General features: G+C 37.2%; 2 protein-coding genes across 2 annotated transcripts; both read right to left on the bottom strand.

Moving 5' to 3' along the window:
• Window positions 1-4,309: 4,309 nt before the first annotated feature.
• LOC126820327 (dynein axonemal assembly factor 10) lies at window positions 4,310-11,579 on the bottom strand (the record flags this gene model as incomplete). The annotated part of the gene is made up of 7 exons (XM_050548194.2): window positions 4,310-4,408; window positions 5,361-5,495; window positions 6,108-6,223; window positions 7,041-7,142; window positions 8,204-8,334; window positions 9,817-9,917; window positions 11,391-11,579. Coding segments are annotated over 7 exons (873 nt in total), but the record flags the coding sequence as incomplete, so codon positions are not given.
• Window positions 11,580-16,628: 5,049 nt separating this feature from the next.
• Window positions 16,629-22,384, bottom strand: LOC126820312 (spermine oxidase). Its single transcript, XM_050548176.2, has 4 exons — window positions 22,262-22,384; window positions 21,000-21,329; window positions 19,982-20,137; window positions 16,629-19,615 (listed from the first exon to the last, which is right to left on the bottom strand). Exons 2-4 carry the CDS (start codon window positions 21,134-21,136, stop codon window positions 18,481-18,483), a joined length of 1,428 nt encoding a protein of 475 aa, XP_050404133.1. The 5' UTR covers window positions 21,137-21,329; window positions 22,262-22,384; the 3' UTR covers window positions 16,629-18,480.
• Window positions 22,385-27,056: the final 4,672 nt, after the last annotated feature.

Raw genomic sequence — 27,056 nt, 5'->3', positions numbered from 1 at the left:
ACACAAAGGTTCACGTAAAAGTACCCTTGACAGATAGAATTCAAGTAAAGAGTAGGCCACTGTCCAGGCAAAATTTCCCTGATAGCATACTGTATGGTGAATGCCATTTCAGTAGTATGTTAAACAATAAGGAAGATCATTATTAAAGATAACATATTTATTCAGCATTGAAATAATAACAATTCAGATGAAATATTAATTATAATTTAATTTTTTAATAAAATACTTCAACAAGAAACATGTTTTAAAAAAATTAATAAGCTACCGAGACAATTCTTCATGTATCATGCATTTTATATTTGAACCAGATTTCAATGATATTTTCTTTGAAGACTGTTTTCAGATTACAAATGCCACTTATGCTATTTTACTGAGGAGACATAATGCCGCTGAAACTGGACTTATGGCATGACTGTAGCCTAGACAATTACGGACAGAAGAAAATCAACCAAAAAGCCAGTGTGTGTGTGTGTGGGGGGGGGGGTAACTTAACCAACCAAATACCATAACAGCAGTATCAAACGAAAACAAATGAAGAGGTCCATGACAGTGAAAGACATAAAAACCAAGTTGGGATAGGTCCAATGTTTGGAGATCTAGTACTCAGTTCGGCAGAGCGGAGTCAAGGACAAACGGTGTCGGCGCTGATGAACCCCTCACAGTAGCAGCTGTATGAGAAGCTGGCTGTATGTTATCCTGTAGGTATTGCTGGAAATGTGCCTGTCTTGTCAAATTCAGAATTGCAAGATTAAAGTGTTTCTCTCAACCATGGTTGCATTTCCATTGAGTCTGCCTATATATTATGAATGGAATGTACTTAGCATACAGTCGGGGCCTGGGATGGCCTAGTAGTCTAGCTGACCAGTCAGTAGTCACCTCAATTGTTTAATAACCTTAGCCTCTAGAGCATTCACAAAATATTTCAAAGTGATCAAGGGTCATAACTTTGGCAGTAATTAACAGAAATCTCTGAAAATCAATAGGTTTCAATCCCTGTAGTGGGTGTATGTGGCTTGGAAATTCGGGCGTGTTATTAACCCCAGTATCCACCCTGCCACAGTAAAATGAAATGAGAAATGAAATGGGGTTTAACGTCCTACTGTTCTGCTCCTAAACTGGGCTACTGAAGACGGGCATATGCCATACAGTGTGCTATGAGGGAAATTTTGCCAGGGCAGCGGCGCTACGACCTAATCTTATATCGAATTCCAACTGCCAAGGGATTTTTTACGTGCACGCCAATGTGTACACAGGACCTCGGTTTTTCGTCCCATCCGAACGACTAGACAGCTGTCCTTGTCAGGCCCTCCGTGCTGCATCACTGACAATGCCACAGTAAAGTTCCCTGCGCTGGATATACTACACTAAGACAAATTGTCTTCAATATCACCACTGATGGAAGCTGTCAAAGCGTACGAACAACAACTCAGCATCAATCCTGGACTCCATATGGGCTATAGGATAATCTACCATTGTAGGTATAACAAGATCTAAATAAAATAACTATTACAATTATCTCTCTCAACAAAAAAATATTTCATTATATTATTTAATTTTGCATATCTGTTTTAATAAACAATATTTTAATTAATTCTACAATTTTCAATGGAGAGTTGGAAAAACAGCCTATACACAAAACCCCTATCTCTAACAACATTGTAGTAATGTCTCATTTTTCAACCAAAAAAGTTGAAAAAAAAAAGCAGATCTTTATACATAAATAATGGTTTTATACGATATGTTTTATTCAAATAATACTTTAAATTATAATTATTAATGCTGTCTATAAACCCTATAACAACTTATTTGACAATTGTTTCAATGACATTTATTAATTAAACACATGACACAGTAATCAACAGTAATTGTATTCCATAGAACTGTGCCTTGTGTATAGCTTATTTATTAAACGTAAGACACAACAGTAATTGTATTCCATAGAACTGTGCCTTGTGTATAGCTTATTTATTAAACACAAGACACAACAGTTATTGTATTCCATTGAACTGTGCCTTGTGTATAGCTTATTTATTAAACACAAGACACAACAGTAATTGTATTCCATAGAACTGTGCCTTGTGTATAGCTTATTTATTAAACACAAGACACAACAATAATTGTATTCCATTGAACTGTGCCATGTGTTTAGTTTATTAAACACAAGACACAATAAACAGTAATCAACAGCAATTGTATTCCATAGAACTGTGCCTTGTGTATAGTTTATTTTATAGTGCTTAACAACCTTACTATCATTTCAAAACAAGAAAATTCACAGATATATTTTACTATGCTTAATAAACACAATCCTAAACATGAATATCAACTGACTGATTATGTATTGTATAGTCACAAAGCTTATCAACATTAATTTACTGATTACCTGTACCGGTATATGTATTGTGTAGTCAATTTAATGATTAGTGTCAACTTACTAATTGGTTTTAACACACAATATCAGTAGAAAAAATCAAATTGTTTGTGTAGTCCATTTAATGATTAATATCAACTAACTAATTGGTGTTAAACGAAAAACAACCAATTTCAGTAAAAAATTCCAATTATAGGTTGAAGATGCGGATCCCGATCGGGCATTTTTTTTGCTAATATCTAAATTTTCACAGCTCAGTCTACCCTTGAATGTACTCCTATTAATTATTTTATACTAAAGTATCAATGGTTGATAATTCCCTGTGTGGATTTGATTGGATTAAAAAAAGAGGCCCATCAAAAGATTTATAGATGCCACTTTAACAATACTGTAGTTTGCGAGAGATTATAAATACCTGAAACAATATCAGTAGCTTTAAGACTTCAAATATTTGTTGCGACGTGCCATAAAATTTGAATTTCAAAGAACACATTAAAATTGATTTATAAACTTTAGATAATGTCATATTCTGTTATAAAAAATATCTTACCAAGCTCAGCAGATAAGCCCATGAAGCCACAATATTGGCCAGCTAATAAAATCCTGATTATGTCAAATTTTCTCTTTCTAATTTTTAAAAGTTGGTACTGTGAATAAAGTACGCATATGTATGTGTGCAAGATATCTGTACAAATTAAATGTCAATGTGAAATTGTTCCAAGATACAAATGTAATACTGGGATAGGTTATCTCTCATGCCTATTAAAAACTATATTGGCTACTAAAAATAGGCCTACAGTATCTGAGAATCTGAATATTTATTTTATGTTGTCTAAAATGTGTGCACAAATTAATTTCTTTATTGAGTCCGTTTTAAGTTATGCAGCAGTATCAGAAAATTTGTATATCTTATTTTAATATGGTCTAAAATGTGTACAAAAATCAATTTCTTGTGTGATCTCGTTTCAAACAGTGTGTGTGTGTGTATGCACATGCTCACAGTTTAGATGGAACATAGGTAATGACGCATGTATGGAAGCGATTGTGATTTATTTTGTTTTGTTTGAATGAATGCAGTGATAAAATGAAGAATGTTTAGATGAATAAATATCCATGGAATAAATAGCTTATTGTAGTTCTTGTCCTTGGGTAACTTATCACATCACAGTCGATTAAGCTTCGTAACAATCAGAACACGTAAAGTTTGATCAAAAGCTGTGCACACACATAACCCTTCTTTGTCCGAACTCCAATCAAAACTACTGATTGGCTGCGTGGATAGATTGACATTCTGAAGAAGATTGACAGTTCCTGCTACTCCCTGTTCAACACCATCACTGTCTTTGGCTACTCTGTTGGAAGGATAGGAGCTAAAAGAAAAAGATATGTGAATTATCAAACAAGTTGATTTTCCAACCATTGTTAAATGAAAATTACATGAATATGAATAGGGGGTCTGACATAGGTATTTTGCCCATTTCCCGATTCATTTATATTGTATAAAAGATCTCTTACAAAAAAAGAAATGAAATGGTGTTTAATGTCTTTTTGTCTGCACCAGCCAGGATAGAGAGATATGGGGTTTAACGTCCACTCAAACTAAACTAGATCATTTTGGGACTAACATATGGTTTTATTTCAATAATTCGCTTGCACATAGGGGTCTTTAGCTGTGGTAGGAAACTGGAGGACCCGGAGAAAACCCACAAAGTTAGACAAGCTATACCACTCCTTGTCGTGTACAAGCGGGGAATCGAAACCACGCCACTTGACTCAATGACAGACCTTATGATACAGCGCACATGTGCTAAACATTCGGCAACCTAATCCCCCCCCCCCAAACCAGGCTAAGTGATATGCATAATTGATGAAGTTTACTATGAAGGAAATCAGATGGTTGTTCACTTGAACTTCAATAACATAAGAACATTCTACTTACTATTTCCAGAGATTTAATGAACCATTCCCTCCACATGTCATAAACACATCTCTATTCTGAGGTAGATGTCGGCCAAGCCATACTGTTGATTTATGTGCCTGTAAATTAAAACAAACATAAATAAAAAGATGAGATGAGAGAGACCACAATAGAATGTTGGAAGAAAGTTTATCTGGAACAAATATCTAAAGGAGCATCAATAACTTTGCCAATTGAAATAAAAAGATGAGACGAGAGAGACCACAGTAGAATGTTGGAAGAAAGTTAATCTTGGATCTAAAGGGACATAATAACTAGGCCAATTGACACATGTATTTGATTTTTCTTTAATTAACCTATCCCTGATCACGGCCCGATTTCACAAGACATTCTTAGACTTAAACATGCATTATGCAAGAGCTAAATCTGCCTATTGCAGGTCTTTCTTTAGGCCTGAAATGTTTTCTAAAGTATTAATTAGACATTAATTAACTGATCCAGGCCTTAATCAACCCCCGATGGCATCAGATTTCTCCGATATTAAATAGATTAGAATGGTTCAGCGATACTTTGATTTAATCAAATATGGAGGACCGAGACATAGCTTCGATCAACCATTACAGTGGTTGAAATTATTGCACACGTCTGTCAAACCTTCAAAGGCTAATATCTTCGCTTGCAATAGAGTAATTTGAATGAAATTTTCAAATTATTCATTTTACATCATCTACTTTCGAACTATTATAGCAAGAATGGCTAGTTCTTTATCTAAATCTTACATAATGTATCTTTAAGTTAAGAATTTACTCAACTTTCAATCACTGTTTATGACAAATATCTTTGATTTAGAAACCCCAAACTTTGCACATAGTTTCTTGTTGATGTATTTGATAGATTAAAACAACAAAAAGTTTTATAAAGGGCTATATTTTAGTTATAAAATAAGGCAAACAATTTTGAGTAAATTCTCAACTTAAGTCTGAGAATGTTATGTGAAACCAGGACCAGTATGATGTTTGAACACAATGTCAGCAGATAATGTTGTTGTCACCTCGGAACCCATGACCTTACCTTTTCTGACAAACTGGCAAATCCTTTTTCCGGATGTTGTGTCCTCATGTCAAATACATGAAACTTGGCTTCTAATGTAGCTGCTACTAATTTATTCATATTGATATCTTTTCTATCAAATTCAACACAACACACCTAAAATAAAAAATATCATTGTTTTATTTTATTAACTTTAAATTATGAATTTACAAATTATATTCAAATAACTAGACTTTAGCATACAAGGGAGATAACTCCAGTGGGGAAACCACGCCGGAAAATCTTGATGAACTTTCTCGGCCAACACTTGGAGCGAACCTGAGAACTCCAGAATAGCGAGCCAGCGTCTTACCTACTTAGCCATCGAGACTCCCCTTTTTTAGGGAATGCTCAATTGTCATTCCAGAATGTCCTGAATTGAAAGGGGTGGTGGGAGTAGAATCGTGACATAATTAAACACAACAATATGTTTCAGCATTGTAGCCCGAAATCACTGTTTTTCACCGGATTTTCAATATTTTGGGTGTTAAGAGAATTCAATTCCTGAAAGTTCAATCAGGTATCCCTTTAAGATAGCCCCTCTTTGGACAAGCAGAATTTAGTGCACACCAGAAGTGATTTGGAGGATTTGAATATACAAGGCATAATTTATGAACAAACTTGGCATTTACCATATTAACCATAAGATACTGGTTTATCAATTGATAAAAATACAGCATTTATTATAGATCCTAATCAAAGGTCTTGCTTTAAAATATAATCACTTACTCCATTTTTAATATTAGTTTCCCATCTGAGTGCCATTGCTCTTAAGTCAAAGAGTTTGATATCACCATTATCATAACCAGCACATACACATCTATCTTGAGCATTATAAGCATGACCTGAAAAATTTAAATGTTTAGTATAATGTATTGAGGTACACATAAATATATTCAATAAACCTCCAGTAAACAGTGGAAATAACATCAAGGAAATGCAATTAATAAAGAATCAAAAACAAAACATAATTGAGTCTACGGTACAATTCTGGATTCATTCGAATTTTCTTACAGAGTTAATTCCTGTAACTCATGGAAAACAGTATGTGTGGTACTTAAAGAAGCTAAGTTGCTAATATTTGGGACCTAGAAATTGATACAAATGGGTTGCAACGCATATCATAATGTAATATGAATGTATATAAACTGATTTACATTCAATCGTTTTCGTTTTTATGCTAAATTTATGTTCGGCGAAATACGCCAGAAGTCTCTATTGGCAATCTCCAGCGTCTTTTTATTTTGTCTTAAATATTGGATAGAAGACCATCTTTTCCCAGTAAGATCACAACATCAATGTTGTTTTAAATTGACAAATAATTTTTGTGTTCAATTTCAAAGACTTTGGATGCTATTGAGTTAGCGACTTAGCTACTTTAAAAGACTATTTATTATTTATAATTTTTGAAATTAAAACAGAGCATATGGCTTTTTTTAAGTGATACTTTTTTTTAGGTATCTAAGAACCAAGGTATTTTTTTTCATATGTTCTTGAAGCAGCTGACTGTCCCTGGATGGATTTGGAATCCCTTGCAGAATCATTATTTATCTACCGGTACTATTGACATTTTGGCTTTGTCATCTTAATTAAATGCTTAGAATCAAATATGATCTCTTTTGAAAATTGCAGGGGTTTAAGTGAAATTTATGTAAAACTCACCAAATGCTACAGACCAACAATCTCGTTTTGTTTCACCTTCACCAGGTTCCATGGTTGCCACAGGATCTGATTTCTGTCTTGGATCCCAAACTTTAACAGCACCTACAATTTACAATAAAATTTCCTTACGCATACACCTTATATTTTGTCATAGGAACACTATGATAAGCAGGTACATGCAGATATTATCACAAGAAAAAGGAATACAAATGACATAAAAATATTAGAAAATACTGTCGTCAAGTATTTTCTCTGCTAAATTCCAGCATGTTGTCAAGTACTGTCGACAAGTATTTTCTCTGCTAAATTCCAGCATGTCGTCAAGTACAGTCGTCAAGTATTTTCTCTGCTAAATTCCAGCATGTCGTCAAGTACTGTCGACAAGTATTTTCTCTGCTAAATTCCAGCATGTCGTCAAGTACTGTCGTCAAGTATTTTCTCTGCTAAATTCCAGCATGTCGTCAAGTACTGTCGTCAAGTATTTTCTCTGCTAAATTCCAGCATGTCGTCAAGTACTGTCGTCAAGTATTTTCTCTGCTAAATTCCAGCATGTCGTCAAGTACTGTCGACAAGTATTTTCTCTGCTAAATCCAGCATGTCGTCAAGTACTGTCGACAAGTATTTTCTCTGCTAAATTCCAGCATGTCGTCAAGTACTGTCGACAAGTATTTTCTCTGCTAAATTCCAGCATGTCGTCAAGTACTGTCGACAAGTATTTTCTCTGCTAAATTCCAGCATGTCGTCAAGTATTTTCTCTGCTAAATTCCAGCATGTCGTCAAGTACTGTCGACAAGTATTTTCTCTGCGAAATTCCAGCATGTCGTCAAGTACTGTCGACAAATATTTTCTATGATAAATTCCAGCATGTTCTCAGGTATTTTCTCTGCTAAATTCCAGCATGTCGTCAAGTACTGTCGACAAGTATTTTCTCTGCTAAATTCCAGCATGTCGTCAAGTACTGTCGACAAGTATTTTCACTGCTAAATTCCAGCATGTCGTCAAGTACTGTCGACAAATATTTTCTATGATAAATTCCAGCACGTTCTCAGGTATTTTCTCTGCTAAATTCCAGCATGTTACAAATATGTATGGAATTGTCAGCCAATTCAAGCAAGCGCAAAACTCTGCGGGCGAACTCCCTCATCTATATAATGTTAACTTACCATCTCTACTACCAGTAACAAGTTCTGGTGCACCTTCACCAATACCTAATCCACCAACACCATCTATAGCATTTATAATCTCACTATGTCCTGTTACAGAATAAACTGGTAATTCTGTTGACTCCAAGTTCCTGAAATACAATTAGGAAATTGAATGGAATGAAAATACCCATAAAGCCAACATGGCTCCCAATACAATTAGCGATACAAATAAAACAAATTGTGAATGATGACAGAGGTGATATTTGTCATTATGCATTCAAGATAATCTGTGTGTAGGTCAAATTAAATTATTATTATTTATTTTTTTTTTTTCCAACTTAAAGATACATTGTCCCGAAAGTACAGACACCCTATCTTACTAGAAAAATACTAGATTACCCAAGAAACACCCATGGCATGGGGCAAGCACTGGGCAAAAATGTCAGGGTATCACTAACTGGCAACCCGACGGCTTATTGTATACTAGCTTGACTGAAGAAGTGGTTGTTTTTATTTTTTGATCAAACGGTCAGGTGGTTTTGCGAACATTGAGGGGTGTAAATATAAAACAGACTCTGCAAGTAAACAGCAGAAAAAGAAGTTGACAGAAAATAATTCAAGAATTTACTTAGACCTTAATATGTTTGGTACAGGGACAGTAAGTAATGACACACATTCTAAAATGGCCCCTCCCTCAATCAAGTTAGGTGACAAACATGGTATCTCGCCACAAATACAGTTTTGAGAGGGATAGGGAGAGCAAGTCATTTCGGGAGTAACATATGGTTCAATTTATTTCAATAATTCGCTTGCGCGTAGGGGTCTTTTAGCAGTGGGAGGAAATCGAAGGGCCTGGAGAAAACCCACGAGGTTGGATGGGCAACCTTACTCCTTGTCACGTACAACTAGGGAATAGAAACCATGCCAGTTGACTCAATGACAGACTTTATGATACAATGCGCAAGCGCGAACCATTCGGCCATCCAATCCCCCGTTTTGAGAGGGACTTGAAGCAAATGTTTGGTAGATTAATTAGTTTGAATATGCTTTTAGTCCAAATACATCATCAAATAAACAGGAAAGTATCTTTAAAAATTTGGAGCAAAAGCTTTTGAGTAGAGCAACCAAGTAATTTATGTTTATTTTTAAATTAGCATTTTCCCCCAAAGATACATGAAATGAAATGGGGTTTAACGTCCTATGGTTCTGCTCCGACTGGGCTAATGAAGATGGACCAAAGATATATGATCAATAAGAAATGATTTTCTTCCTGAAGAACAAAAACTCAAATTGGCATATTAGCAATATATAGACAGCTTTGTACAAAAACTGATATATGTGTTTGACTCACATTATGTCTCATCAACATAATTTTGTAACTGAGTGTGACCCCTGTCATGTCTTTACAATGTTACAGAGAGAGAGAGAAATGGGGTTTAACATCCATTCGACACAAATTAGGTCATTTTGGGACTAACATATTGTTTAATTTTACTTCAATCATTTGCTTCCGTGTAGGGGTCTTTACCAGTGGGAGGAAACCAGAGAACCGGAAAAAACCCACGAGGTTGCACAGACGACCCTACTCTTTGCAGGGAGTAGTCGGTTTAGCAAATAAATAACATAATTACCAAATCTGAACTTTTCCATCAAAACCACCTGTAGCTAAATATCTTTGTTGTAGACTAGATGCTCCAAATGTTCCACATTTAAATGCTTTTGACTTCTCAATCTATTTTTAAAAAACAAAAAAGTTAAAACATCAAATTCTGATGCCCAGCAGCAGGTTTGTAAACAGAGGCACAAAAGAGGTCATAGAAATCTATTTAGTCAAAGAAGCAATGTATGTACCAATATACATGCGTTGTGTACAATAATGTTTTTGTGACAACAACAGCAATAAATCACAGCAATAAGTCTCTAACTCAATATCATCAAAAATCTTCGACATTGAAAACACAAACTATTTGTCAATTCAAATCAACATTGGTCTTGTGATCTTACAGGGAAATGATGGGCTTCTGATATCCAATATTCAAGACAAAATAAACATTTTACCATTGGTACACGAATCGTGTACCATAATGCGTTTCAGCGCCATTTGGAACAGGGGACTCAAAGAACAGGGCTAGACATATTCCACAAGTCATGTCAAATGGTGAGGCTATATTTTTATCTGGAGAGCATGCGCAATAAATACCATCGGTGTAGACTGGAAAAACCAGACGCTAAAGATTGACATTCACATGAGACTTCTGGTGTATTTCGCCGAACATAACTGATTAGAAATTACAGTAAAAACAGAAATGATTGAATGTAAATCAGTTTATATACATTCATATTACATTATTATATGCATTGCGAAACATTTTTGTCAATTTCTAGGTCCCAAATATTAGCGATTTAGCTCCTTTAACTATAATTTTCTAGAAGTTTTTTTTTTCTGACCAGCCAAACAATGCCGAAAAGTTTCCCTTAAGAAGTAGCCATAGCAAGAGAGAGAAATTGGGTTTAACGTCCACTTGACACAAACTAGGTAGTTTCGGGACTAACAAATGGAACTTCAATTTTATTTAGCAGTGGGAGGAAACCGGAAGTAGCAATAGCTCTGTACAAAATTACTTTGATTGGGTTCTTCCTTGTGATTAACTGAAAAAGTTTCAAAACCAAATACCAAACAGTAGGGCCTACACTCAAGTGTGAGTATGTACCGCCTACCGGTATCCCTTTTTCTGTTTATTTAGTGGAAGGGTTCACAAATGGGTCTTCCAGTATTAGCCTCCTATCATGTCTGTTAAATTTGTCTAGTTTCTATCTAATCTACGGTGTATGTCTACAAGAACATGAAAAGAATCAAATTTGCCAATCGGGTAAACACTTGTATAATATTAATAATAAAATAATGACTTTCTTTAAGAAGGGTTGAAGATTGGGCTATTGGTCTACGATATCACCCATGGTGGAAGTGGAGGAAAACTCTTGAACGAACGGGCTATATAAATATGAGCTTTTTACTAGTTTCAGACTCTACAATTACACATACAATTACAAGTACTCAAGTAGTGAGTACTGTACTGTACATAGTTATTATTGCAATATTTGGAAGAAATTTATAAATTGAAAAGAAAACAGAATAACCATTGCAATAATATTTTGAAGAAATAAATTGAAAAGAAACCAGAATAAGAATAAAGGTTATACTAACATCATGTACTAATTTTACGTCACCATGTGCTACTTCGTAAACTTGCATAGCTCCCGTACCTCTTGCATGGCTTCCCAACACAACAAATTTTGCACTGGACGGGATCCATTTTCCATCAAACAGGGTATAATTTACCGATTTTTGGATGTGTGCAATAATTTGTGGCTTATCCATCGTTGTCAGCGTTAGGATCTAGGGCAAATGAATTGTCTATTTCGTTTATAATGCCTAATAAACCATGTAAACAAATTTCACATGTTGAAACAAGAATTTTTCCAGTAAATTCTGGGATTTGTTTTCGTGTTTCTAATGAAGAGCGTCACAACAAAAGGCGTTAACTCAGCTAGCAAACCAGGGTAGTCTCGATTATCACGTCAATCATGATAAGGATTCAGACCGGTAGTTTACTTTCCATTTACTTGAAATCCATGTCATTTCGTATGGGCTGTGAGGTCGTTTTCGCACCCGATTTTACTAATTCATATCTGTTATAGGAGCTACCCCCTGAACCATCCGCCCTAAAATCATGAATATTCATCAAAACATTGGAGAAAATGTAAATCCAAGCACCTTGTGAACTATTTTCACAAAAACCCACCAATAACGGGAAAGACACGAAATACGCAATATGTGATATAAGATTTTCACAACCATCAAACAAAATTATAAATTGTACATCAGCATGAAAGTACCTAGCTTCTTTGGGCCAATATTTTGACAAAGTTATTTTTCAAAATAAAATAAGTATATCAAATTGTGTGGTCAAAATGTCCATTCCGTTACTTTGTAAAACTGCTCATTCTCAACTTTGAACTTGAAAATCTCAGTTAAAAATACATTAGCCATAAAACAGTGCTGAATTATAAATCGTCATATTAGCAATTTAAAGAAGAAATAACAATCAACTTTAATTATTGTTTCTGTCGAAATTTTGAGAACAGTTTGTCTTTCCGATAAAGATACATTTTGTAAGATTTAGATAAAGAACTGACCGTTCTTGCCATAATAGTTCAAAATAGATAATGTAAAATGAATATGAAAGATTTCAAAATTTTAAGATAGATAATGAAAAATGAATATATTGAAAATGTCAATCAAATTTCTTTATTCTGAGCAAAGTTATCAAAGTTTGTAGTTTTGAAAAGATGGGTGCATTGATTGTTTATTATCGTAACCACGGTACTGGTATCCTCGCATCTCCTTTTAAAAATTAAATCGTTAAATGACCGAGCTGTTCTAATCTACATAATATCGTAGCCATCCGATAGCATCGATGGCTGATTATGGTCTTGTCATGTTAATAAATGTTTAAATTAATCATACAGTATAATAATATATAATACTTGGGGCCTAGAGAAAGACCTGCAATAGGCAGCTTTAGCCCTGGAATAATGCCTCTTTAATGATTTGTTAGGGAGTTTATCATAGCCACATTATAAAGTTCTTCATCATGTGTCGCTATTAAATCAAAGATAGGGTTATAGTCAAGCAGAAAACACCGCATCATACGAAGAAAAAGTTTATAGAAAGGAAAATCCAAAAGATTATGTTAAACGCACACAGTTCACGCACAAACGATATGTCTCTTCGATTGACCTGTTTCAAGTCATAAAACACTGACTGATGGATACGTTTCCATTCAGAGAACCAGGAAATAAGGTTGTCAAATCACTATGTGAATATCATGCCTGTCTATGTAATGTGAATAGAAATGCTTCCACTACTGATGTCTTCCGTCTTGCTTCAGACAGGACGCGGCCGCAATATTTCAGCTATGTGAAGAGTTCAGACAACCAAAGTATGTCTTTGCCTTTATAAAACCAGCGGCTGCCAGGCAGGATACGCTCACATTTTCGAGAGATGGATAGAGAACAAGCTAAAAAGAAAGTGATTTTTCCTACAATCAAGGGCCATAATTCAGGAAATTACAATTCGATATGCGCATTACATTTCAAGTTTCAACAAAATCGGATAAAAATTGTGACCTCTATAGGGTCCACAACCTTGATATACCATATTTTTACGCTATTTGAGAACGAGGGGCGGCCATTTTGTCTGTCTGTTTTGGGCCGATTTTCACGAAATTCGAACTCAGCCGTCCTTATGGTTTAACGGTGATATAATAATACGTTTTTTTTTTAAATCGGATAAAAATTATGACCTCTATAGGGTCCACAGGCTAAAAACGCGATTTTTCGTACAATCAGGGGCCATCATTCAGGAAGTTACTTTCCGATATGCGCGAATATCGAAAGGAACCGAGATCTTTGGGTTATAAACTTACATTTTAAGTTTCATCAAAATAGGATTAAAATTGTGACCTCTATAGGGTCCACAACCTTGATATACCATATTTTTATGCTATTTGAGAACGAACGGCAGCCATTTTGTCTGTCAGTTTTGGGCCGATTTTTACGAAATTTGAACTCAGCCGTCCTTATGGTTTAACGGTGATATAATAATACGTTTTTTTAAATCGGATAAATATTATGACCTCTATAGGGGCCATAATCCATGAAGTTACAGTCCGATACATGCCAATATCGAAAGGAAGCGAGATCTTAGGGTGATAAACCTATATTTCAAGTTTCATTGAAATCGGATAAAAATTGTGACCTGTAGACTGTTCACAAACAATTGTGGACGGACGGACGTCCGGACGGACGGACGGACAGGGGCGACGACAATATACGTCGACATGAAAATGTGGGCGTATAAAAAATAATGGTAACGGAAAATAAAGCTTGTATCGGTATAGACAAAACAAATATTTTGTTAAAATTACATTGAGTAATAACGTTTGTTATGGTTTCTAATTCAAACATTTATTTTAAAAAAACTGGACTTAAATTAATGACTTTGAATTTTTGTCTTTTCCGTTATGTCTTTACTGTTTACATGGTTTTTCACATGATAACTGAAATAATATTCAGAAAATGTTTTGTTTTGTTACATTTTTTTTATTTTTAAGAGTCCAGCTGGGCTATTGCACAATATGCTTCTTCATGAAAATTTAATCAAAGAAAGTATGATTCCTTTTTAAAATTTGTCTTAACCGTTATTGGTTCGGGTTTTTTTTTGGCCCACATACCAAAAGCAAATCAACAACAATTGCCATTCCAAAGGGGTGGAAAAGCGAGAAAAGATAATTACTATAACCGCAAAGGAAACCTTGGCAGTTCAAATTCGTTGACGTTCAAATGCCGCTGTCCGGGCAATTTTATCTTCCCTAGCATTGCACACTAATTGTCTCTGTTAAGAGGCAAAGTATAGTCGTTCCGATGTGACGACAAACCGAGGTCCCGTGTACACATTAGTGCGCACGTAAGAAAACCATTGGCTGTTGGAATTCGATATCAGAGTAGGCCATAGCGCCGCCCCCTGGCAAAATTTTCTTCATCGCACACCATATGATATCCGTCTTCATTAGCCCAGTCGAAACAGAACATCAGTAGGACGCTAAACCCCCTTCCATTTCATTTCACCTACTTGGTCTTCGGCAGTTAAAGATAGGAGATTAGATAAAGAGCTGACAGTTATCACTATAATAGTTATAAACAGATAATGTTAAGGCAATTTGCTGAAAATTTCAGTCAAATTGATCTACTATGAACCAAGAATTAAGCGATTGAAATTTCGGCCTAGCCTCGATCAAAAACATACTTTCGATTATCCATTTCCAGATTAAATCATGAATGAAAGTTGAGCAGCAAATCAGATCATAATCCAATAAATATTACAGGCTAACGTTGACATCGAGAGTTGATTATGGTCTGGATAAGTTAATTAATGTCTAATTAATAATTTAGATAACATTTCGGGCCTAAAGAAAGACCTGCAATAGGCTGATCTAGCTCTTGCATAATGTATGTTTAAACAATCTCAGTGCTGTAAGAGTGTAAAATATATTGCCGAAATACATTTTAAAATACAGCTGGCTAAAATGTAAGGGCTGCACATGGATATTTTCCAGAAGTGATTTGAGACTCGATACACTCAGCACACCATTCAGTTAACACCTGGTACAATTTATTGTAATAAAAACTTAGAAAAGTATAAGGACATAGTTCAACTCGACTTAAGATTATATGCCTATTTATGAAACAAGTCTGTAGTCCAAGATCGAAAGCTGTAAAGGGCCGAGCATAATTTTGAGTTTACCATCTTTTGGACATTCGGAATATGGGTGTGCATACAATATAAAACGCGGCCATGTTTTCTCATGAATAAATAATAACACCTGTTCTAGTTGGCCACGTTATTTATATGACATGTATAAAACATTTAAATTCATTAGAATATTAGACCAGCTAAACAAAGCATAGTGTCGATGGAGGCTCCTAGGCTTATATATATGTGCGTCTGATTTCCTCAAACAATTTTGTTGTACAATTCTATCTACTCCACTAAGACCCGATACAATCTGGTTAAAACACAGATCCTATTTCGTTTCGTTTTTATAGTTCAAAATTTCGTTTTACATGTCTTTACTACACTTGTAGTGTAGGCGTTCGAAAGTATAAAAAAACGAAACGAAATATAGATCTGTATTTTAATCAGATTGGACCCGATAGAACATCCTTTCGAGTAAGTTGAATATTTTCACAAAGAGTAAACATTAACCAACATCTGGGCTTGCGCCCCTCGAGGACAGAATACAATATATAAAATTATAAAACAAAAGTACCGGCACAAACTGAGAGCACGTTCATAACCAGACAATACAAAGCACACATACAAGATTACATGTACGAGTATAAAAATACAGCCCCCCCCCCCCCGCCAAAACAAAAACATATGCGCCTATAAAATTAAGTAGCTAATGAAATGTCAATTGTCTTTCCGTAAAAAAGAAAAGTAAAAAGAAGGGATGCGTCACCTGGCGCTTTAATACACCTTTGGTTTGGTTGAAGTTGTGGTCGTTTATGCAGTTGTTCTTGTATGGAAGCCTATTGCGGCTGTTTTACAGATAGTTATATCAATTATTTAAAAAAAAAAACCCAAACAATTCAAGATAAAAATTCTTGAAAATTGGTCCACTTTGGTCCCAAAAACTTTTACAGACATCCAACAAGTCACATAATTCTAAAGATATTAATTTTGTAAACGCGGTTTTTATAATTCTTAAAATCATTTGTGTCATTTTAGGGCAAAAAATTTCAATTTATCAAAATAGCAAAAAGAACATGATTATTGACATAACGTAATTTGACCATTTTTGTTTAAATGTCACCAAAATTTAATATTTTTTGGACATAAATTTCTTAAAGTTGTTCATTTTACAGTTGACTCTTTCATATTTCTACTAAAAACGGAACCGCGTTGACTCGGCAAGTAAGACGTTGGGTAGCTATCCTGGCGGTTCCGTGTTCGATTCCGGTGTTGGCCGAAAAGTTCATTGGGGTTTTCCGGAGTGCCCCCCCCCCCCTTGTCGGTAATACAGAGCAGAGGGCATGGCAAGGGACAACGTATGAATAGTCGTTTGGACGGGAGGAAAACCCAAAATGAAATGGCCGCAACGGGCCTTCATTTAACCATAATAGCACCACGTACCTTTGCGCGTGTTAGTTCAGACTTTTCCTGTTAAATCCTGAGAGTATTATCTCTTTTCAATTATCTTACAAAGTCAAGCTTTGTGTCTTTTCTCTCTCACCTGTATTCATCAATGAACAATTGAAAAGTGCAAAACACGGAGTGAGAAACATATTAAAATCTGGTTCAATTTTCATAACACTACGGAACATCAACAAGGCCTAATCTATTTTAAATTACGCTATACTAGGAAGGAAAAGTGTTTGATGTCTCGTATCAAACTGATCTGTAGTGAATATTCGCTAGTCCTCTATATTCTATATTCATCATTTGACAACAATAAAACTTACTGACAAGCAACTGCTGTCCAGTAAAACATGTTTATCCAAAGTCACATTCACCGATGCAAACTTGAAAACCACTTTGGAATAGGTTGATCTATATATAACATCTTAAATATTTTACTCAAAACGAAATAAAATTTATATATAATGTTGCAGTGTTTTCGACGGTATGTCAGCCCGATCCATAGAACCAAATATAAATGTTTTTGGGACAATGTTTATAGTTACAATAATAAAGTAAATAACCTAATATTGAAAATAAATGAAAAATACTTAAATTTATTTTCGTGTGGATTCCTGTTTGGAATTTGAATTTGCCAGGTTTCAACAAGGTCGTTTCCTGTTTGATGGGTTGAAGGCGATGGATTGTTGGCAATCTCGTAAAATGACAGTAATAAAGATTTTGTCGGAACTACATGGACTGGATGTACAAGTTTAATGTGTTAGCAGTGTAGATAACTGACAATTGTGAATTTTACCCTCCGATGAAAGAAGTAAACTAGCCCTCTGCAAACCTCAGCAGATTCCGGTACCCTTCATCTAGCCTCGACTGTATGACGAAGTCTGCCATTGGAACTACTTTCACATTCCCGGATTACCAACGGCGTTTCCCATGACGACGACTTTGAAGAATGTTTTAGCATACAAATATTTCAAAGTCTGAAGCTGTTTTTCTTTCAAGTTTATCCGATTTTCCTCAAACTGAAATTCTACACATCCTTTAAAAGGACGCAATTTTGATAACTTCTTTTTAAAAGCGGCCAGTTTTCCTAACAAGTAAACCGGTGCCGCATCGTAATTGTATAGGTGTAGGTACATATCCCTTACCGCCATACAGCTAGGCTAGATAGTAGAGTAACGGAATCTGCCGAGGTTTGCCGAGTGATAAAGTACTAAAAGTAGTTATCAATTTTTGCGTCGAGCTTTTGAGTGTTTGGATGTTAGATGTTACGTCGCCAGAACATCTAACATGATGGATTAATTGCATGGCGTATGTCTATCTTCATTAGTCCAGTCAGTGCAGAGAAGCAGTACGTTAAACCCCATTTCATTTCATTTGACATTTAAACAGATTAGACCAGCATTATTATATTTACATTTGATTCAGAGCTGTACAAAGGACCGCCAAAATATCGTCGGCAGTACACACATCTTACTTACTTCCTAACTACTTTACTGAGGTGGGACTTTTTTTTCGAGTAAGTTAACAATTTTCACAAAGAATAAAGATTAACCAAAATCTGAGCTTGATCAATACCACTAGAACGAGCCCCATCAGCTGTAGAGAAACGTGTTTTATGACAAGCTTCACCAGCAAACAAAACAACTGGTTTGTTATCATCACTAAACAGGGGCTGACCTAAATCATTTCTTTTACTTTCACTTGATTCTTGTTTCATATAACTGTACGATCCACAACTCCATTTGTTACTATTCCATTTAGTTACTAAAACATCTCGAGGTTCTGGAATGGAATCATCATTCAGAAACATTCGTATCTGTTGAATACAAACTCGACTGACCTCTTCTTTATGTAAGTTTTCTATATATTTACCTTCTTCTCCTACGACACTACCAACTAAAACATGCGCATTGTTGTGGGGTTCATCGAAGGCGTGGATAGCTTTATACCATTCATCTTCACTTTTGATGTCTCTGTTTTTATCTGTCCACGCAAACCTGATGGTGCCTTGTCCTTTAGTCCAAAAGGGTTCATCATAATAAAGGAATATTTTATTGACGGTACCGTAACCTATTTGATATAAAGCTTGAGATTTATTTAAAGGAAGAGCGGGTTCAAATAAACTTTCATGATGCTTTTGAAGATAACCCAGTGAAAGCGTCACAATTACATGATCGGCGGAAAATTCAGCTCCAGAAGGGCAGACGATTCTAATTTCCGGTGTTGACCATTCGATGGAGGAAACTGGAGAATCGAGATGGACGGAATCTTTCGGTAAATAAGAAGCTAAAAGATCAGTGATTGTTTGAAAGCCGCCATTTGTGATGCAGACATCCTCGTCTTCGCCAACAGAAATGTATTGTCCAAAGTTATAGCTAGACAGAACCCGTAGATCATCTGCGTTGTCAAACCTGAGGACATTCAGAAAATAATTAAAACAAGCTTTTGCATGTTCCCTATCCTCTTTCCGAAATTTTGTGGACGCAAGTTTCTCAAATCGTCGGTCAAAATATCCGTATAAATATAAATCTTCTTCAGCTAACTTCTTTTTGGTTTTGAATTCTTCCTCAAGAGTTTCTTCAACTTCAAAAGCGAGATCCATAACCTTCTCTGAGATATCTTCGCTTATAACCTGGCCATGCTCAGTATTAAACTTTCCATCATACCTGTAAATAAAGTAGCAATGAATTGGTTCATATTTTCATCTATTGTAATTCGAGATAACGAACAGGGATGATTCAATAGTTGGACAAAATAGGTCGCTGGAACGTCGCCCAAATAAATTTGTAGGTCTTTTCCAAAAGTAAGCTTTCACGAATAAGACCTCTGAATCTCATCTTTCCGTTATTGTTATCACTTACCCTAGAATTCAAATGATAATTATTGCGTTCACAAATTAATGAGCCTCAACATAAATGGGGAGATTACACCGTCACCGGGCGAACAATTCCTGAAAATAAAACGTGAAAGGTTCTTCCAAAACAGACGTCCGTGGCCTCCGTGGCCCGTAATTTATAACGAATGCCTCTTACCAGTCTAATCTTATTAATGGATTTAAAAGATCATGTTCCATAGCAAAAGTATAAACTGAATTTTCTTTCCCTTCACCGTGGACCCACTGAGCGCCAAGTTCTATAGTTTCGGATTCGGTTTTTCCAAATGGAATAGTATGAATTCTTCCACCAATTCTGAAATACAAAAATATCATGTGGGTTTCGAGTGCACAATAGTCTCCTTCGCGTGAACCATTCTATTTTATTCCATACTAGCGGTTGACCCGGCGCAGGACGGATATATCCATAAACCGGAAGTAGCATACACCAAACTTTAGCCTTAATGTAGCCGCCAACACTCCACATACAGACAAGCAAACAAACGACAGTCACAAATATTATAGATTACCTTCCACCTGCAGGCTCGTCACGGGAGTTTCCCCGAAACGAGAGTGAATTTGATAATGACGAGGCCCAGGTTTGCTGTACAATTTTTTTGTAATGAGAAACATATGTGTAGACATATCATTGATAAATACAGCCCCAAATCAAAGTTCTGTATTAATAATATACAGTTTGGTTGCTGGGAGTTTTAAAAAAATGAAGCAACAAGATCAATGAATTCTTTGTTGTATTAAAACCAAGGTTACATATGCAAACATGGAATCAAGTAGATACGTAATTGAATGTTTTGTCACTCGGGTCAGAGCTAAAGCAGGTACTGAGTCAAACCGCAACACGGGGTTAGGGTCGGGCGGCGGGAGAAATTGTGGAGTGAGTGCTGTCGCCTGGGTCGGAAGAACAACAGAGGTCCCGTGTAAAGGATTGTGTGCACGTAAAAGAACACTTGCCAGTTGAAATTCGATAAAAAATTAGGCGGCAACGTCACTGCACAGGTAGGATATCCTTTCATAGTCCACTGCATGGCGTATACCCGTTTCATTACACTTGATTAACACGTTAGCGTGCACGTATCACAACCCTTGAAAAGGACACCGAATTTCACTCACAGCACACGGCATGATACCCGTTTCATTACACTTGATTCACCACTCACCTTGACGTTGCCTCTAAGATTGTTACGTTATTAAATCCAGCATCATGTAGATGTTTAGCTGCTGATAGACCAGCTATACCTGCTCCTACTATCACGATCTTTACATCGGCTTTACTCTTTATTCCTTTCTCTTCCATGACGTTGTTACTTTAATAGCTTTAATTCGTCTGTAGTTGATTTAATTCGTCTGTAGTTGCGTTACTTCGTTTGTAGCGTTAATTCGACTGTAGTTGCTTTTATGCTTTAAATCGCCTGTAGTTGCTTTAATTCGTCTGTAATTGCCTAATCCGTCTGTGGTTGCTTAATCCGTCTGTGGTTGATATAATTCGTCTGTAATATATGTAGTTATAGTAAGCAAAGATCGATAGTTAGTGTAGACTTCATTATGTGCAAAAATCGCCCAGTTGGGGGTTGGGGTAAGTTATCATATAGCAAAGTGCAAGGATATGTATAGGTAACCTACATTAAAATCACCTAAACCCACGAATTTGAATGTAGTCATTAATTTGCTTAAATTTACTATACGCCGCCATTTTGAAACATGTGATTTTCTTTGATTTTATTGCCCGGTCGTGGCGTTATGTGATTATTTCTTATATATTGTTTTTTGCTAGATGCTGTCACTAATCCCAATTTGCGAGCAGTACATGATAAACAAGAAACGTTAGATACACAAATCTGTTTCTGTTTAGTTGAACCAGCGTGGACCCGGCTTAATATGTGTCAATCCCAAGACATTGAAGATTAAAAACATTTCAGTGTGGATTGTATTACATATATATTATCGTATAATAGCTATACCGGTTTTGTTATTAGACTGTGTAATTGCAATCGAATGAAAAATTTAATATTTTCAAATATATATTTCTGTTGTCACCACCTGTCATGCCTACACGTAAATCAAATGAAAAATTTTTAAATTAAAATTATTTCAAACGAATATTGTTTCATCATAAATTCGATTATCTTAGAGAAAACAACGTACAACATTTTTGTCACTGCCTGTCATTCGTACAATTATACATCCACGTTTCCCCTCGCTATCGACCGACTAACTTTAAAATGGTTTTACTGTAAGATGGCTACAATTATATCCCGTAAAATGGCGATGTGTCTGTTATACAATATACTAGAGCGGTACAACAAACATGATCTAGCTAAATGTCATCCTTTAATCAGCTGTCTTTGACTTTAACAAGATCAATATGTGAATATGTGTAATTTATGTGAATTAATTACGTGATATTTCAGACTATATTTACCTGGTAAATCCTGATAGTTATGTATTTTATCGTACAAAGTACAGCTTTATATAGACCCTTAAATTTCAGTCTGTGACCCCATTTGATAAGAATAGGTTACCTTTAATAATATAAGCTATTTACACAGTACACACAAAGTAAGAAATATATAGCGACAGTTTAGTGGGGAGTACTACAGGGACAAACACAGACAGCGACAACTGTTGATAACTTTAATTGACGTGCCACCATTACAATAACCTAATAGATAACCCGGATGTCTCGTATCACGAGAACTAACAATGAACGAAGGGACCTGTAACCTACAGGGACTTGTAACATATATAATTAACTATAATGGCGCGACCCTTTTTTTCCTTTTCTTGTAGAACAATTTATGGAATTAAAAATAACTTTTAGACATGAAAACACTTAAAAGTCTTAATAAAGAACATAGTCTATTAGTTTTTTAGGCAACTGGCGTGTACGATTTCGTGGTAATCCTGGTATGTTAGAAGAAACACTTGTTGCTGTATTTGACAGGGTCTGGATGTTCAGGGTATCATCGATAAGATCAGATTCTGACGAACTGCTTGATGCTTCTGCCTCGCCACGGTCGGGTAGTTGAGCTGATGCAGTCGGGTCGAGTGGTGTGGTCAATACAGAAGGAATGATGACCGTATCATCTTCGCTATCATCTGAAGCAACGGAGCAAGCTGTGGGGGAAATATTTACCTTGTAAACCTCTGTAGGATGGACGGAGTATGTCTTCGAGCGGATTTGAGAGTTCCTCAGCTTATGAAGTTGTAGAAAGCCGTTCTGAACACCCGAGACAATATATTTGTCACGTGCCCTGTTTTTATCACGATCACAAAATAAATAAACTAAATCCCCAATACGGACGTTCTGTGGAGGACCAGACTTGCCAAGAGGGTTTTTTGACCGTTCACTGTAAGGATGATTTTGGTGACGTCGCACTTGTTGAGCATGTATGAGATTACTGTCATCGATGAGTAACTGCTCATTGGTGATTTGATCCCGCTTGCACCACATTTCCCTAGCCGACAAACCACTGGCCCGAAGACGAGAATTAACGCGCGCAATGACACAGCTTAATAAAACTGGGGTGATGGGGGATCCTGAAGGGTCCTGTCGGAGGATCTCATCCTCGATTTCTTGGATGGCGTGTTCAGCTACAGGGTTTTTATTTATGTTCTTTGTTCGGCCAAGTTCGACATAAACACCATGTTGGTTCAGTAAGCGGTCATTAACTATAGCTTGAAAACAGGGGCCTGGGTCACAGCGTATAATACTACAGCCTTCAACTGGTACCATCTCAATGCACAATTGGAGAAGGGCGTCCCGGATAGTTTGGTGCTTTTCATCCGGAACTAGGGTCGCAGAAGTTTTGGAGGTAACACATTCACGGAGTACGAGAATTTTCTGTTTGGCGCGACATAAAACATCTGCGGCGAAATAGGTTCCAACAGCTTTAGGTGGGGGTTCGCTAGTTTGTTGAATAATAGAAGATGGTATTTTGCGAAGAGCTGCACATTGTTGACAGTTTCTAGATACAGCGTCCACGGCTTGATCTAAATCCAATGCGTAGAAATATCTACGAACGATAAGACGTGTTTGGTAGCTTGAGGGGTGATCCAAACGAATGTGTAACGCAGTGAGTAGACCTAGTATCAGGTCCCTTGGGATGACGATTAAGTCTCGAGTCACAGCTAAAGGGTCAGACTTTTGAACGACTAGGGTTCCGTCTAATGCGATGGAGACGGTATTGAGGTACCGTTTGACGTCATGAATATTGGTAGATTTCTTTGATGGTCGAGTGCCCTGTGCAAGGTGGGCATGCACTCGACGCAGGTCCTTACAATCTTGCTGAGCCTGGCGCCACATGGAGCGATTAACAAATGGCAGCCTGACCGATCCATTCATAATATCTTTCACAGACACGGCACGAACAACAGAGTCCATGGTAACCGATATGAATGAGCACACTTGACAACTCATATCTTCACAATCTGGAGCATTTCGACTTCCAAAATCTGACGGAATGTTGACCTTGCCGGCTAGGTGGCGAATGAAAACTTGATATCGACTGGCAATGGATAGAAATGTGGTCACTCTTGGACTAGTAGAGTATTCACCCCTTTGTAACTTGGAATAAGCCTCAACACAAGGCTTACTGTCGGTAAGAATTTGAGCTACGTGACCAGACTGAATGATATAAGGAGCAAAGTGTTTGATGGATGCCGCAATAGATAAAGCTTCGATCTCACAGGGACTCCATCCATGTTTTCGTTCAGGGAGCTTCGCGCTGTAGAAACCAGCTAATTGTAGTTTGTCGTTTCTAATAAGGTATAATGTGGAGGCCAATCCAAAGCTTCTGACTGCCCCATCTGTGACTATCCATAACTGATCGTTGGGTCTTGGTAAAGTGATAGACTTCGCATCTTTTAAATATGCCTGTGCCAGGTGGAATGAAGCAGTCGTGTCATCCGTCCAGACGATTATATCTTTAGACTGAGCTCCTCCTCCCACTAGGCTATCGAGTGGACTCAAATATTTAGCACACTGCGGAAGTACACGTGAGAGGAACTTGTATGCACCTATAAAGGCTCGCAAGTCTTTAATAGTCTTAGGGATTGCACACGTCGATAGGGTGGCGATTCTGTGAGGGTTTGCAGTTAAAGATCCCTGACACCAGGTCCATCCAAGAATGGTAGTTTTTCTCGGTGCGATGATTGTTTTAGAGGCCTTTAAGTTGAGAGAGGCTGTGTGTAAGGCATTGAGAACAGCCTGCCAGTTCTTTAGGAGTTCTTCAGGAGTATTCCCCCCACAGTACAAATCATCGGCAATTTTGGCGACAAATCCCTGTTGTATCAAATCTCCCAGCACACGGCACATTAACTCTTCTAACGCTGTCTCTGAGCCCGGCATACCCATGGCACACCTAGTATATACCCGGATACCCTTAAATGGGGTAGCGACGCCGCAAAACTTCATAGAATCCGCGGATAAGGGAATTTGGTAAAAGGCATTTGACAAGTCTGTAGCAATTATGTAAGTCCAACTGGCAATTGACCGTAAGGTTGAATCGATATCTGGCATCAGGGATGGTTGTGGTTTAGCATACTTGCCGACTTCGCCAAACGCAGTCACCAGTCTGTATGTACCATTGGGCTTTTTGATCAAAAATGACGGATTTAAGTATTCGACTACCATATCCAGGTCCTCGGGTTTCCGGAAGACTCCGATGCTCTCAAGCTCATCAAATTTGGATTGTAGTTCATCTAGCTTATCTTTAGCATACTGGGGGACACGCCCTTTTCGTTGGGGTGGAAGGACTGGACCCATATTGACTTTTGCGGTGAAGTGACCAAATGCACCGTTATAGCCCTTGGGTGTTGTGCTGAAAACAGAGTCGTATTGTCGTAGTAGGGTGCGAAACTGCTTGTGAACAAGAGGTGACAGTATTTCATCCGGATCAAGCGTAACAGCAGATGAGGGCGGATTGGGCATGGATGTGGTCAGTGTGTGTATGTCATTGGCTGAATTCGGTGATACCAGGGGGTTATACACAGGTAGCACCTGAGAAAAGTGGCTGTTTCTGCGAACGATGATTGGTAAATCAGTAGAGTTAGGTATACGTAACTTTCCGCCTATCGGTCGTAAGACGGACGGAGCAGGCCATAATGCTTCGGTCTGATGGGGAGAGAGATCTAGCCGGGGTTCTACGGCCACTGTGTCGATGTTGTCGAGTTCAGCTGGGACATCTACTTCTATGAATTTACCAGGCCAAATAGTGGTAGCAGTATTCGATCTTAAAACAGAAGCTTGAGTGCGTCGTACCGATGGACTTGACTTTGGAGAAGAGGAACCGTATGGATATATATGGCCACCAATAAGTACGTGTTGCTTGGAAGGTCGCACGGCTACATCGTTGACAGACATGAAAGGGGTTCCTCCAAGTAGTTCCACATCCATAGAGGACACGACTAATGCGGTGAATGATAAGATATGATCGTCTCTTGTCAACTCAAAGCGAGTTTCTCCGACAACGTTTAACAATGTTCGGCCATCAGCCTGAGTAGCGTATTGTGTACTTTTAGTAACAGGAATGCCCAACTGGAGAGCGAGAGGATGACTTATCATATTCGTTTCGGAACCAGAGTCGACGGTTATGCGGATGGCATGGTGGTCGTAGAATGCATCAAGATAGGGAGACTGATCGACTTGGACTCTTCGTGATGAAACCGACAAAGTTGGCGTATCAGCATTATTGGCATCTGAAATGATATCAGTGTTCTCATCATCGTCAGAATCGACGATAACCTGCCTGGCTCGTGACATAAACTTTCTGTCGCTCTCGGGCAAATATGGACATAGACTGAGGTAATGGTCAGTGGAACCTCGGTTGGATTGTAAGCATAGAGGACACATTGTAGGCGATCTTTTTGTAACACGTTGTGGCTTTAAGGTTTGTGGCCTGGGCCTTGGCGGGGGGTTATGCAGTTTGGAGTCTGGGCGAAACGGTGGTCGGGAACCCATACGCATGCAACGAACCTCTTCAGCAGTTTCCACCTCTTCTAAAAGGGATGACAAGGCCATTGATATCTCTGGTTTAAGTGACGCGATAGTACATGTACGTAATTGGATTCCATACCGTTGCTTAACGAGCTTGGGCAAACCGGGGTGGATTAAACGAAGCCATAATACTGTTATCAGATTTTCTAAGGATGGAGACATTTCCTCCTCGGTAACTTGAGTTCCATAGTGTGTAAGACCGCATCCGACAGTTAATAGA

The sequence above is a fragment of the Patella vulgata genome, chromosome 5 (genome assembly GCF_932274485.2).
Source record: "Patella vulgata chromosome 5, xgPatVulg1.2, whole genome shotgun sequence".
Classification (NCBI taxonomy): domain Eukaryota; kingdom Metazoa; phylum Mollusca; class Gastropoda; family Patellidae; genus Patella; species Patella vulgata.
The sequence above is the reverse complement of the archived record's forward strand: the minus strand, read 5'-3'. Positions and strand labels throughout refer to the sequence as shown.

Coding starts and splice junctions, on each gene's coding strand:
- LOC126820312 (XM_050548176.2), bottom strand. CDS start 21,136: ATGGAAGAGAAAGGAATAAAGAGTAAAGCCGATGTAAAGATCGTGATA. Junction 20,138..20,999: donor ATCTTAGAGGCAACGTCAAG/GTGAGTGGTGAA, acceptor TTTGTATTTCAG/AATTGGTGGAAGAATTCATA. Junction 19,616..19,981: donor CCATTAATAAGATTAGACTG/GTAAGAGGCATT, acceptor CTTTATTTACAG/GTATGATGGAAAGTTTAATA.